The 15766-nt window shown below is 39.5% G+C and overlaps 1 protein-coding gene across 5 annotated transcripts in view; it reads right to left on the reverse strand.

Annotated features, from left to right (window-relative positions):
• Positions 1–15766, reverse strand: part of cadm1a (cell adhesion molecule 1a) — a 407287-nt gene that overhangs the window by 99245 nt on the left and 292276 nt on the right. For all 5 annotated transcript variants that reach the window (XM_037747727.1, XM_037747731.1, XM_037747729.1 and 2 more), the window contains one exon: positions 2252–2398. In XM_037747727.1, coding sequence (XP_037603655.1) covers positions 2252–2398 — 147 coding nt within the window. The remainder of the gene's footprint in view (positions 1–2251; positions 2399–15766) is intronic.

Raw genomic sequence — 15766 nt, forward strand, 5'->3', positions numbered from 1 at the left:
TAGGAGTTTGATAGACTTTTATTAGAACTGATCAGAAAATAATTCTCCATTTAAGTTTAAGTTTAAACACAAAAGTAGAACCCCATCTCAAACAACTGTTCATATCATTTATGATATCTCACAAAAAAAGTAATTCCTCCTTTTTCATTTGTTTTCCTATGAATCAGGCTAAAATAGAGCACTATAAACTGTACACTACTGTAAAAGTTCTAATGAATCATAGGTTTTGAACTTAACATAATGTTACTGTTATATAGTTACAGAGGTTGACAATATTTTATACTCAACATTCACTCAGGGGCTTAAAAAACATAATTAAAGAAACCCAAACCTGGCGGAGAGCAGATAGCAGAGTATGTCCGGCTGAGTCCAGCTAATTAGAGCTGTGACATGATAATTGGGCAGGATAAGAATAAACATAACAGGTCATTAAATGTTTAGGGATATGAGCTGCTTTTATTAAAGCAGACATGCTGAAAGCGAAGCATGTTTGGTAGATTGTATTAACCTCATTCTGTATTAATCCCGCTGCAGACATGTGGGTCAAACTTAATGCAGCTGCCTGGAAGTGCAAGTAATGTCAGAGAATATTAATCAATGTTATGCAGCTTTATTGCCGGCTGCATTCACATGATCTGGTTAAACTGCACATTTTATGATATTTGTCCTAATTTACCAGCCGTGTCGTCAAACTGTGGCTCGACTACATTTCTGCCAAATGTAAATGATATGTCAAATGTCTGTCTAATTTTATGACTGCCTGCGAAATGAACCAGTGAAACTGACATAAATAAATGCCTCACTGGGATTGATTTCCATGTCATCTGATCACATCAAACTGCTTCAGACTATAATTAAACACATTCCATATCAATCACATAAAGACACGGCGGCGCTGGATGATTTCTCTCTTGCAGCCGACAGTGTCAACTACCAGCTACAGCCTACTCTCTTCCTCTGACAGCCTCATAATGACCCCTTAGATGATCTATGATGTTTTCCTAAACAGCTACAACTGGACTGTATATGTAGCGCAGGAAGGTGATCTGAAATGTTTAGTGAAAGTAGAACCTATAGGCAAACTTTACTGTCAATGTTAGGTCTTCAATTCAATAGGAATGCAATTGTGTTATCTTTTTGCCATATCTGTTGATCTGCAAGTTGTCATCGACTACGTTAGATACAACAGTTCGTTGTATGAAGATGAAGTTATTCCTCATTTTTCATGCGTTTTCCTACGAATGTCCAGCTTCAATGTCCGCTCCAATCTTTTTAAAAGAAACGTCCTTCTTTACAGAAATCAACTCGGTAAGGGGTTAGGTATCCAAATTACTTAGTTAGGATTAAGAAAATATCATGGCTAAGTTACACCACACCAGAAGGTGGTTACGCCGTACCGGAGGTGTCGGAACTTAAGTACAGAAGTTCCGTGACAAAAACGACTTAGTTAGGTTTTGGAAAAGATCGTGGTTTGGGTAAAAATAACACCGGAAGTGAAGTAACATAAGTATGGAAATTACGTGACAAATAAATCAACGTTGACTTCTGGATTCACATGGGAAAAAAACGCTGGTTTCCTGGGCGAAAGTTTGGTATTTTTTGACCCACCCATCCACCCCGACCTCCTGCCTATGCGGTGTTTGCTGCTTTTTATACTTCCTGGTACACAGTTACGTGGATTAAATATGAATTGATATGTGGGATGTGTACAAATTACAGTGCATTACTTTTTGTATAGCTACGAACAGAGTAGGAAAACAGCCTGGTTCTGTCTATTTTCATCTTACACAATCTGCTAATTAACTATTATATATTTACGTCTCACCCTGATAGCATGAGGCTAGTTCAAAATTAAACAATCCACTGGACTTTTATTGTGAAGTTTTATTGTGAAAGCTTTCTTAGTTCTAATGGTGCATTCAAGCCATGTCGGCAAAATGGGAGAAATGAGAAAAACCTCTTCAAATCAAAACTACTTATGGGAAACAAGGCCAAACAAACACAGCATAACAACAACAGTCCCATCAGCCTGCTAAGTTCATGTTGGTATCTCATTTTGTTCCACAGTAGACTCTCAAATGCCAGTAGCAAAATGAAGGAGGAAAATATTCAAATTGAAATTGGCAGCTTTAGTGACGGCTTTCAAAGAAACATGCATATTAATGGCTGTTCTCCTCTGGTCAAAACAAAACCATTTTCCTTAACTTTAAAAGCACACTTAAGTACACAAGAAAGATTGTATGACACTCACGTCTCATGTCTCTGAAGTAGATCGTCTGTCTGTTGGGGTTGAGCAGCTGGATAACGGAGTCGTCATTGTTCTTCACCCGACAGCTGATGATCGCCATCTCGCCCTCCACCACCGACACATTGTCTGTCACCAGGTTCTGACTCACCACTGGACAGGACAGAGACAGGAACACATAGATCAACAAAGGTGTATCATTAAATGTACCAAAAAGCAAGGCAAGTAAAAAGACTTTTATCCAGACACCTCCGAGTCTTTTTGCCGGTACAGAAGACACACTGATTCCTACATAGCACATAATTACAATGACTTTCAGGTGTGTTAATGGAAAGCAGGAGGGAGGCATGAGCAGAAATGATTAGCACACATGGGATTAAAAGAAAGCAAGATGAGAACCCACCCATATGGATAGGCCTTTTTCACAGAACACATGTCACAGTAGGAAAAGCACAGGGTGTAAAAAATAAAATTAATGATGGCTGAATTCAATTTAGCTGCTTTGATTCCACTGGTATCTGCTGGGATCACTGTCACACACTTGAACACTTGAATATCACAAAGCCATCATTTGTGGTATTAATAACAGCTGCGCTTTTCCTACTAAGACCAGTCAAAATGTCTGCTGTGAGAAAGACCCATAGTCTGTCTGTCTCCACGAGAGCAAGTAATATAAATCAAATCAGGTCGGTACGAAGAGACGACGCAGGAGATTCAAGACGGACAATGATTTCTATCTGGCCACAATCAAAGTACAAAAACCTCAATATACTTGACAGGTTTGTTAAATGATTGAGCACAACATAAAAAACACCACATAACAAGGTAGAACATCTAACTCAACAGGGAAGGACGTCTTTAAAGAATATTAATGGATATTGATAGGACGGTGTTTCTCAATCTGTCGGTTGGGGCCCCCTCCCCAAGGGGTGGCAAGATAAATGTGAGACATCAGAAGATATAAGAACGCAGTATAAAAAATGTATGCTACACACAAGTATATTTACTCTTTCATATACTTCTCTACTCTGTGCTTTTTTTCTAGTGGATAACATGATCATTTTACAAGTTCTGGACATTAAAAATCATTAAAATCTTTAAAGAAAAAGTCTAAAAAAAACCAAATTAAAAATAAACAAGCCCTTTAATTCTCCTTTCTTGAGTGTTTCGGTGTAATATAACATTTAATGATTGGCAACATGCAGCAGGTGGCCGACGAAAACCCTTTAATGCGTGTCCGCGGGAATAAATAGAACTGAGTGACCAGAGAAGCTCAACAAGCCTGTGTGCTGGGAAACAAAATCAGTCACGGCCGTCATCGGTCATCAGCTGCAACTTAGATTGCTACACTTCCTTGTTTCACAAACAATAGCTCTGCCTGTACAATGACAAATGGATTCTTTCTAGCTCTGTGCTACTTTGATTTGAAAAACTACAGTAATAACATCTCAGACGTTGCTTTGGGGTTGCATCTATTGTTTTCGGCTGACAGTGAGCCTTGAGTGACTTTGGTTTATTTTAAATGATCGCTACAAAACCAACACCTGGCAGCTTGCCAGTGGTGGCTGCTAGTTATCGGTCCCCTGTGTAATATTTTCATGAGATACAGCACACTTACATACACACACACACACACACACACATACACACACAGTTGCTCTAGGCTACATGGAGCCATGGACAAACACAAACAGGCAGTCAAGGGGAAATCAACACTTTAGGATATCAATTAACTGAACTGCAGTAATAATACTGTATAACACTTCAGAGCACAATACTGGGAAATGTGCTCGTCTTTCTATCTGGGCCTCATGGAGCATCCCAAACACAGAATTGGTTGTTTTCCATTATGACACATGATATAGAATAAAACACTCCATGTATGCCAGTCTTGACATTTGATGCTCTCAGTACATGGTAAATTAACTCTACCCAATGCTTAGTTTTAATTTGGAAAAGCATTACACCAGCATCACACCTCATAAATACGACAGCTATTAAAAACAGGTGGTTCAATATGAGGCTACAATTTACTAATCAGGTTGGGGGTTCCTGTAAATTACTTTTATAATCATTGAATTCGTACTTAATGTTAAGATGCAGGGTTACATAAATGCACGTGTAGACCGCTGATGTTACTCCTACCAGATCCTATAAAGAGGCATACCGTTTTGCCAAGCTTCCAATTGAGATTGAGAGAAAACTTATGGTTAAAGTCTTTGTAATTCCCCCTTACACTCTCCTCCTACATAGTTACAAATATAGCATCACAAATAACATCTTCTCATAGAGGCTAAAAGGGCCGACACAGGAGTGGGGGAGACGAAAGAAACTAAAAGAATGCAGGAAACATCAACTGCTAATTTGCATGCCTCAGTTGTCAAGCACCTCTAAATATCCCTGCCATTTAGGAGACAAGGAGGATGAGGTGGGAAGAGAGAAATTGCATCCTCTGATGCTGACAGATAAGGATAGACAGCTTAACAAACGAGATTCAAATGAGCATCCCTTGGTGGCCCAAACACAGCCCTAAATAAATGAACCTCGCCGTCTTTAGTATTCAAGACTGAACCTCATTTTTCAAACATGTGCAGAGGTGGGCGGTAGGGTGGGCATCTGGTTATGATAATATGCTAACATACTACAAAATGCATTTCAAGGCATCCACTGAAGGTTACAAGGCAGCAGCAGGGTGCTGCAAGGTGTCTGCTAAGTTGTGTTTTAAGCCAGTGGAGGTAGTACGACGGACTTCAAACGGCGGCTGCCTTGTCAGCGGCTTAATTGTTCCTGTTGTGCTAAATAAACAACTCTGACACGCTGGAAGATGGTACGGGGAGGCGGTGGGCTTTACACTAATTAATGGCCAACAACCGTGTGCCGCGGCCACCTAGGACGCTGTCAAAGGTGCTGCAGAAAAAGCACTTCTGACATCTTGGTGGGCGAAGGCCGTTTAAAGGTGCAACATGAAGCTTGTTTTTTTAACATTTCAGTATTTTTGGCATGAAAGACTTGAGGGGGAGGTGTGTTGGAGTACCATTTGAAAAACAGAGGAGAAAAAAAATGTGGCCGCAGCTTGTGTCTGGAACAGTTTATTATTGGACAACCTTTCACGGTTTAATCTGTTGTCTATAGAGCGTTGCAGGAATGAGTTCTTAAGCCTGGAAAAGATCAGCAATTTAGCACTTCCAGTTCCCTTGTTGGGAAGTCAATGTTTTTTTTCAGTTAGATGCCTGAAATACGCTCTGTGGTTAACACTAAGAGATTTTAACGTTTTGTTCTACAACATAAAATATGTCAGTAAATACCCCACTCGTGAATTTTGAAACTTATGTATCTTAGAAAGGCGGTTTCTAACAAGTGGCTAAATCAGACAACAAAACATCATCAATGTCTCGGTCGTCAATGAAACCGTTGTGTAGTTTGTTTATAGCCTAACGTTGGCTTTTTATTTTTGGCAATTACATTCAAAAATCACAAAAGTGGTGCACATTTGTGAAGATTATGTTGCTGAACAAAACGTGTAAGTATCATAATGTGTGTTTTCCACAGAGCTTATTTTCTGCAATAATCCAAAACCCAATGGAAGAATCCAGTTGGCTTTTTGTTGAGGAAACCAAGGCGTTGCTACCACTCTATTGAATATGACCGATGGGTACCGACACAAAGACAAGATGTTTGTTCTGTATTATTCTCATCTTCTGCTATCATGTGCACGTGGACAAATAGTTTGCTAAGAAACAAGTAAACAATATACTTTCAATGATCTGAAATGTCACTGACATGTTCTCAACCTGTCACAAACATAATTGTATAAATATAGTTTGCAATTTTAAATAATAGCGCAATATTTCCTTGTGATCAGAGAATGAATATTTCATGAGCGTTGATGTTTTTAAATGCAAATGGCTGCATTCGCTCTGTGCTTCTTCAATACCTGTGAGGGCTTTATGGAAGCTGCTTATGAGCCTTTTTCATGAGAGACAGCTCATCAAGACGTGTGACAAGTGTTGGAGCATCAAGTTTACTAACTGAGGGGCAGGAAGACAGGACTAACAATACACTCCCTTCAAACAAAACACTCACATTGACACGTTCAGTGTGAGACACTTTTAGTTTGCAGCTGACAGTCCTGCACATCAGTATGTGAACAGGAGAAGATAACCTCACAGAACTGAAATAGACATTATGATAATGACACATCAGAGATGGTGGGAGTAATATATAATTGCTAGTCTGAGCTGCACTTAATGCATTTCCTCTAAATCTCTCATTTAATTCACACAAATACAAAAGCACTATCACCGTCCATTTGTCCACTGGACAGGTGGAGAGACCGACAGTCGAACAGAAGACGGTTGAGAAAAGTAGAATATCCAACGTACAGTATGTCAACGTCAACCAGTCAGAGGCACCATGGAAAAGCACCATGACCACATATTTACCTCAGTCACTCATTCAGCAAAGCTTTGAAGTGCACATCTTTCCAATCTCCCAAGCAATATACTGCAGGAAGGCGGGGATACAAACCATTATCTGCATCAATCTAGACCAGGAAACTCTCCACCATGGTCAAGAAAACGAATAAATGACTGCTTTATTGGCCTCCTATTCACACAGGCAGAAACCACAGCAGCTGTTGGACAATATGATTTGATTATAGGATAGCCTAATTGCTGTAGAGTTATTGTTCACTGACAATGACAAAATACAGCACTATATTGTTCTCCAAAGCACACTATACATGACTTTCTACATCCAAAAGCTACTGGGTTTTAATCATTTCAGAACAACATGAGAGAGTAGATATGAAGGAGCATTTAGTCTTTTCTATTTTTTCAAACTGTTGAACTACACATTAAGTGCTTTCCTGGATTCAACAAAATTTTAGTTTTGAAGTGACTGCTTAACAGTAACCTTAAAGATGAAAACACTCTTTTCATAGTATCCACTTTTCTTCACTCTTTCTTTGCCGGATCAACAGATCTGTACACCGAAGGTTTTGGTATCTGTACTGAATGCCAGGTATTGTATCTGCAGTAGCATCGAAATAATTCAAACCAATGGCTATCCGGAAGGTAACAAATCAGTCAAAAGATGATGGTATACTTTGGAAAGAGATCAAAATATAGTGAAGTATAAATGATGTGTCACAAATAATATGCAAAAATAACATTATCTTTCTTTGCATATGGGCTGGTGTGACAACACTGTCCAGTAATGCTTTGACTCTATGTGATATAATGTATTTTTTAATTCTCATGAGTACAGTGTGTAGGATTTGGCGACATCTAGCGGCGTGGTTGTGGATTGCAACCAACTGAATGCAACTAATGCCGTTCACCTCGCTCAGAGGCCATCCTTACCATAGCAACACTACTTTAGTAGCAACAGAAGTCAGACGAATGAATATTATATTCCATTTCTGCTCATAGATCCCCGAAATGCTACAAACTGGACATTTAAACATTGGTTAATCAAGAACAAAAATATAAAATAGGTATTTTTTTCTTGCTAGCTCTTTGCACAAGTGCTGAATTTGTGGTGGTAAATGTTGCTTTCCAAAAGCACAAGACAAATATTGAGCAGTTTAATGCTTTAGGCCTTTAAAGGCATTTCATACTTTGACAAATACAAATAGATTTCTCTTTTAAGTTTTATCCAGTGTCGTGTACCTCTGGTATTTCCAACTTTCTCCAATGGCCAGTAACATATTTGGCCCATGGCACTGAAAAGACGGTTAGATTTCAGCCTTTGGCCATCCATGTCAAAAAATCGAAGCAGCCAATCCTAGATTAAAGTTGTCAGACAATGACACTTCACACCGCGCCGTACAAAGCTAGCCTGAGGCCCAAATTCACTGAGGCTGCAATGGAAGGAGAAAACGCCATGTTCCATTTGCCTGGGCTAACAGCTGCATGTTTCCATTTGATTCAATAAGAAATGTATGCATAATAAGTTTGCACACAGATGGCCACTATGACAGTGAGGAAGATTTTCATCAGGAAATCAAATTCACTGTCACACTGACATCGCTTTTATTTGTAGATTTTATTTTGTTAATAACAAATCACTTGTACACAGGATTGAAGGATAAAAGGGTTGCTGAAAATATTAAATATTAATCCGGGCATCAGTCTGTCAATGTTTCTCCCTGTGGTGTTATTAGTAGTAATAGCACTAGTATTGCATTTTTTATAAGTTCTACTGTTAGACATACATTTATTCATACCCTGTCTCAATCACACACATGATGCAACATATAGTAATCTTATATGGTATGGTGCATTTTCTTAATTGACGTACTAAACATTGGTGTGCCATTCTGCTCTCTGCACTGCGTGCGATCAGCACAACCAATCCACAGATATTAATTCCCCTTTGACATTTCGAGGAACATGTGTCTGTGAGTGCATGCTTATTGAGCAGCATGCAATCATTTTCTTCTTTTTTGTTGGTGTGTGGCTCCTGCTGATAAAATGACAAATCTTTGCACGCTGAGCTGGTGCATTTATGTGTGTGTAAGTGTGTGTATGTGTGTGTGTCTGAGACTGAGGTTGTGTTTTGCCAATGTCTGATTGCAGTCTGTCCCGTCTGATTGCACGCTTTCACAGATGTGTGTGAGCAAGTCTGATTGTGTGTCTCTGTGTTGACTGCAAGGAGTTGATTTCTGAGTTATCTTTCTGGACAAGTGCACAAGTACAGCATTATTACATATCAGGGGCATGTCTTTACCATAATAATGGCTACAGGCCTTGTAATGTACTGTAATAATGCGGTTGGTATGGAAGGTTGTACTCCCATTGCTAAAAATAAGTATGAGCTCTCAGACAATCAGATTATTGAACAAAACCGCAGGTTCGGCAAATTTATTTGCAAAAGAAAACAAAGGCGAGCGGTAAAATGATCACTCAACTTATCCCGTAAACATCCATCACAGTTTCAACACATTGTCGCTCCCAGCTCGTCAAATACCGAGTCTCGGTCAGTGGCCCTTAGCTTCAAACTATGATGCTCTACATACCCCTTTAGCGTCAGTTTAGGACGTGTCAGGGATGCAAAATTTTGAATCTTGCTTCTGAAAGCATGACCCGTGTAGCGTGATTGGTACGTGCTACTCTTGAGAAGCATTTTATCTCGTCTTGCATCTACTGGGAAGAGTCAGTCAGTTGCTCTGACTGTCTAATAATGTCACGGGTGGGTTTACATTGGAGTTAGTCGAAAGCCCGGTGTGTCTCATAGGGACGCTAAAGGGTGCCTCGTTGCGTCAGTATCAGACGCCTAGGGGCACCGACCAAGCGGCGTTATTTGACGAGTTGAAAGTGAGAACAGTTTGTCAATTTACAGACCATCTTCCTAGTTTAACTTTGACCAACCACCAGCAGTGCTTGCTGTAGTTGTGTTGCCATGTCCTCAGATCTCAGCACTTACAATATTATAACTGACAGAACCGATGGCCAAACCTAGACAAAATTACAAGACTACAGAAGGCAACACCAAGGTTGATATTATGACTTTTGCTTTTTAAAAATAAATTCGATGCACGAGATGACGGAAGCCTGTCAACCACGATCTCTGAGAACAGAACAAGCCTTCAACCAAGCTGCTTGCCGTGTGAATGCTGTGTTAGTACAGCCGACTGACAGCTGGAGGCAGCCGAGAAAAGGTCAAGATCCTTGTATGGCCTGAACACTTCAAACAGCAGAATCCCTCTTGGTGAGGATTTGAAGTTAATCTGTGTGTAGACTGTTCAGAGGGAAGCTCAAAGTTAGGACATGCAGAATTTGTGGGAGATGATCCCATTGGTCAGTTTAGCTATCGGACTCCGCAATAAGTCTCTGATTAGACTGTTGCCTTCAGTGCCTCTTATTAATATACAGCAGCAACATAGCACTGCATAAAGGCAACAAAGCCGTGCCAAGGGTATCATCCAAAATGAGATTATAACAAGATGAAAAATACATGTTTTATGTGTTGCAATAAAAACGAAAAAGATCCAGTCAGAGTCTGAAGAGAAGACATTGCAGCTTACTGCTCCTTTGTGTGTGCCAGAGGTGCACATAACATTCACGACTGAAGAAATCAACACAGCATTTTATCTGTTTTCCATCACCTTTGTTTTTTTCCTTTACCTGTTAAAAGATTTATACGTTTTGTTGAGTAACTACAGAGGTGCTCACCAATTTGTATTGTTCTATTATTGATGTTTTGTGTACCTTCTAATGTGTTCAGGAGTTTTACTGAGCAGTGAATGGTTTTATGGAGCCCTGGTGGTTGGCACATTACAATGCATCATACGACGACTGTTTAGCATTTAGTCATTAACTGAAAATAAACAGCTGCAGTTTTTCAAATTCATAATCCTGAGTGGAGTAAATTAATCCTAACAACAACGGAGCCATTACAGAGGTGATTGAACATTTTCACATTGGCATGGCCTTGAAGTTTTAAAGGGTTCGTTGTATGGTGTTACAATTTGTTTTGAATACATTTTCAGAGCCCGGTTAAACAAGCTGGAGTTTCCTCAGTTACAGACGTACCATTATTACATTTAACTAGTTAGAGAAAGGATGTCACATCTTTAACTTATGAATATGATTACTTATTAGCACATCTTTTCTCATGGTGGCAGCAGTGTGCTTCTGTAACTCACTGACATGAAAGAATTGAGGCGTCAAGGGAGCGAAATAACAAATTACTTTTTCCACTATAACTTATAATACATGTGAAGCACCTTCAGAGAGACGCTTTTTTTTTTAATAAGCTATATACCGACCAATAGAAGCCTCACTCATCTGCCAATGATTGTTGCCGTGAAGTTGTAATGAAGATTCCTTTTCAGAGCCAGTATCTTCCTTTCCAGTCCGACATTGCATTATTCAACCATGTAATCCATAATAGACCAAAGCTAAAGCTGGTGATAGCAGAAACCCCCTTTGAGATTCACTCAAATGTAAGATAATGCATCTGACTGAATTGCTAATAAACTGCCTTGCTTTAAAGTGTCAAAGAAACACACAGAGCCTGAAGATCCAGATGGGTCACTGTTACGGCAGTTCTATATATATATATACATATATATATACATATATATATATATATATTCTCTCTGCCACAAATAGAACTTAAGACTTAATATCCTCAACGAAATATAGCACAGTTCCACACATTTTCTGAGCACAAACTATGAAGCACAAACCAAAGTATTGGGAATGTTGACCAGATGATGGCGCTAAAGGAAATAATTAATTCTGGAAGTTGATGTGAGGTTATGCGTACACACGGATATGGATGACGTCAGATCCAATCTGTGCATCTATAGTGTTCCATTTTTTTTAACATCTGTATGCGCTCACTATTGATGGCTATTTAAAAATGACGAGTTTGTGTGGGATGTCCCGTGTTGCGCAAGTGACAAAATCCACTCTGACCAGTCACTGCTCTGCAGAGTTTTACTCCACCTTGTAGCTCAGCTCGCTTGGAACCTCGACCGAGTAGAGGTGGTACCAAAAAAGTACCAGGTATTATCCACAACTTTTGCTAATGGGAAACCAAAAAAGAGCAAGTCGAGTTGAGTAGAGCTGTGCTGTACGGAATAGTGTTTTTCCTAGGATGGAGAAGGCGTGACCCGCCCTACTCTGTCTCTGCTGGGCTGGTACTCGCTGCCTTTGTTGGTTGGATCGGTTATTAGGCATGAGGTTAACATTAGAGGAAGAATATCATGTTATCAGAGGCAGAGTAGGGCGGGTCATGCCTTCGCCGTTGTAGGAAAAACAAATTTGCGTGCCGTACTATGCTGTGGGAATTCAGCATTATAGTTGTTGAGATATTACTGTCTGGATCAAAGTGGTTTGCCAACTAGTCCTGCCATTAGCGTGGCTATAAATAAAATGACTTTTTGTAACTAACATTAATTAAAGCATCAGCAATGATACTAAACACTTCCTGCAGCTATATTCCAATAACCCCACCCCCCTACACACACACACAAACACACGCACACACACACACACACACACACACAAACACACACACACTCTGTACCTCTCCCACTGATGCTCGGTGGATTTGTGACACATTATGTAAGAACGGGGTGTGAAGAGCTTTATAGGGTGTTACATGCTTGCAGTGAGCATGTAAGTGGCTTTTGTGCTACCGCGGCTGCTGTATGAGGCACAAAACGCCTTTATCTCTTGCTGGGCCTAATGAGTGCAAAGCAAATTCCAACAATGCCAGTAAACAAAAAAGGAGGAGGATTTTACGGTTTAAGCGTGCCGCAATATGGTGGTTTGTTTATAATAATATAAACTAAAAAAGCCAGCACTCCTATTTATGTATTCATTTGCATGATGTTATATCCTATGTCCCACCACTTTATGCTGTATATTTGTTTTGTGTTTTCTCCAGACAATTTAAAAGCAGATACCGCAAGTTATACAAACATTTATTTCAAGCATTGCTGCTTCATGGAAATAATCTCATTAGATAAGGGAAGCTGCAATGCCTGGAGTCGAAATATGTATGTCAGTTTAGTCCAGTGCTACTATAATGTAAATGAGTCTTTGGAAAATTAGGCAATTATAGAGTAATTATTGATAAATATGCAACAGCTGTTCAGAAAATTGATTTCAGAGTGTTGTTGCAAACATGTAACTAAATGGATGCTCAGAGGAATTCGACACAGATTCCATGAGGTAATATCAAAACTAGAACTAAAGCACCTTGCTAGCATCCCCTAGAGGGTGCAATGTTCACGACAACTGACAATGCGAAACTCCTGGATGCAAACAAGAAACAGATAATTAGGGTCTAAAATGTAATGTTTGTCCTCAGGGTGACACTAGGGAAGACCATGTAAAAATCCAGCTGGTTAGACAGTTATCAGGTCATTAAATGGTCATTATCAGTGGTTATAGTGCCTTGTTTCCACACAGCTCTGTGTGCGTATGCAAGTCTACCTGAAGTTCATTCATATTCATTCCTAGAGGAACCTCCGTGATCTCCCATGTGTTTGAAAAAACTGATCGATGAATATAATACAGCTCTATTTATAAATTGTGAAAAGTGAAAAGTTCAACGGCATATTTAGCAGTTTTGTGAACTATTTTGTTAAAAAACTTATGAACCAATACATGTACTCTATGTTACACAGCTAGCTTTCTTCCAATGTTCGCTAAATATGACGTCACACTTTTTTCATTTAGAAAAAAACTTTATAAATATGACTCTAACATTAGACTGGACAGCGAAAAACATAGATATTCAAACTGTTTTATATCTATGTAGTAGCTTCTCTTCCATATCTGTGATGGTGTTTCTATCCATCCGTAAAGAGATGCATTTCCTTGCGTTAAACACTAGGGGGCGTAATCTGTATCATATATTGATTTATGGACACAAAACTGTGTGTAAACGAGGCGTCAGCCTCATAGATGTGGGTCAGAAGGAGCCTGCTACACCTACTAGTAGGTTTTATCACCGATTACCACTGGCGATCACTGAAAGAAGGGATAAAAGAAGACGACAGTGACCTCTAGTGACTGTAGTAATTATGACAAAGAGCAAAAGCAGAAGTGAGGCGTCGTACTATAGACAGCGTGAAACTCCATATGTGGTGGAGGTCTTGGGCGATGGATGGGAGCAGGTGTGGTAGGCCCCTACTGACCCACATCTATGAGGCTTATAGAGACTGATAATGCACATTTAATGAGCTGATAACAGTCGAACACTGAAAAGCCATTCCACTCCATTCAGCCTCAGGAAGCCAATTTCTGTATGGGAGAGGGTAGGTTTTGTCTTCTTTTACCATAGCCAATTAGTAGTGAGTGATCTGATCTGTTCAGTCATTTTCAGTCTACATATAAGCTTTGATAGCAGCTGATAGGAGCAGTTAAAAATGAGTACCTTCAGAAATAAGAAATATCTTGATTTCAACAACAACCTGCGAAGCTGCGTCAATCTGGCCATTTTCCTGTCATCTACTTCTCAAATATATAGCTATTCTCGGTGTCTGGCATAAAAGGATGTCCTTCTTTTTAAGCTCTGATTGATGGCTGGTTTCTCACAGCTTTTAATGAGAAAAATACTGAACTCACTTGAATCACGGAGCAAATTGGAGATGTGGGAGGTGATTCAGAGGTCTGGTACCAGGTTTAGGTTCATCACCTCGGGAACATGAATGTGCTCCGTACATTTCATAACAAACTTCCACTTATATTTTGAAATTTAAAAAATGCATCACTTATAATGAGATTCATTCATTGGGATCCACAAATATTCACATAAATCTGATGGGTAGTTTTATAAGATACCTTGTTATGGACCTGTGTCAATCATTGGGAAGTCAGCGATTGATCAAATATCTTGATCTAAAATGAACTGAGTAAACATCAGGTCCTGAATGGCTGTTCTACTGAGTTTAACTACAGAAAACTGCACTCATTTTGAGTTAATTTCTTTTAAAAAACAACACAAATAATACTATAGATGTTCATGTCATTAATTCTGAAATAATAGGTGACAATGATGATGATGATAATAACAATGAGTGATTTCTTTTGCAGCTACAATAAACTGATGTTATTTATTGTGTTATATTTTCCATGAAATCTAAGCTGATGCTGCTTCAGCTTCGTTTACATGCTGTCTGGCTCACCAAAAGCCACTTAACATCTAGAGCACATGCTGTTTGAAATACAGAGAGCACAACTGCAGCTCAGAAAGCTTTGCCATGAAGTCTCCTGATACAGTGGGAAAATGTCATGATCATTCCACTTGTGACTCTTAACAGAAATTAGCAGCACTTTAAAGGAACAGTGTGCAGCATTTCGGGGGATCTATTGGCAGAAAATGGAATATATAATATTCATAACTATGTTTTCATTAGTGTATAAACACACAAGAGTTGTTGTGGTTTTGTTAGCTTAGAATGAGTCTTTTCATATCTACGTGGGGAATGGGTCCTCTTCACGGAGTCCGCCATGTTTCTACAGTAGCTAAGAACACACAAACCAAACACTGGCTCTAGAGTGGCTTTAGAATAAAAGTAAAGTTTAAAGTTTCCTCCAGACACAATTTAAAGTATGTAAAAAAAACCCCTGCTGTTATTAATATTTAGTTTAACATGGTTTTCTATTAGGTTGACCAGTGAAAAAGCAGTGCGCATCAAGATGACGGCACGGAGCTCCACGACCGGCTTGTAATCTGCAGCTATGGTTTCGTCGTCTGGACTATATCCTCCGTTCGAGGAAACACTGGAGAGATTCAGCCACATGTTTGACTCAGATGAGGAGTCCGTTGTGCACCAAAATTGGCAACTAGAAGGGATACGTTAAATGTAAACGTTTCTGCATTTGGTCAGAACAAGTGACGTAGTTTAAAGAGCAAAAAGAGACACACCAGGCGGGTGGGTCCAACAAACACAGGGCTTTCATCCAGGGGACTGGCATTCATGTCCCGTGCGTCCCGTTACAATCAGCTGTTTGTTCATGTCGCATGTTCACAATGTTCACTTTCATTTTCACT

This window comes from Sebastes umbrosus, chromosome 17 (genome assembly GCF_015220745.1).
Source record: "Sebastes umbrosus isolate fSebUmb1 chromosome 17, fSebUmb1.pri, whole genome shotgun sequence".
Taxonomy (NCBI): Eukaryota; Metazoa; Chordata; class Actinopteri; order Perciformes; family Sebastidae; genus Sebastes; species Sebastes umbrosus.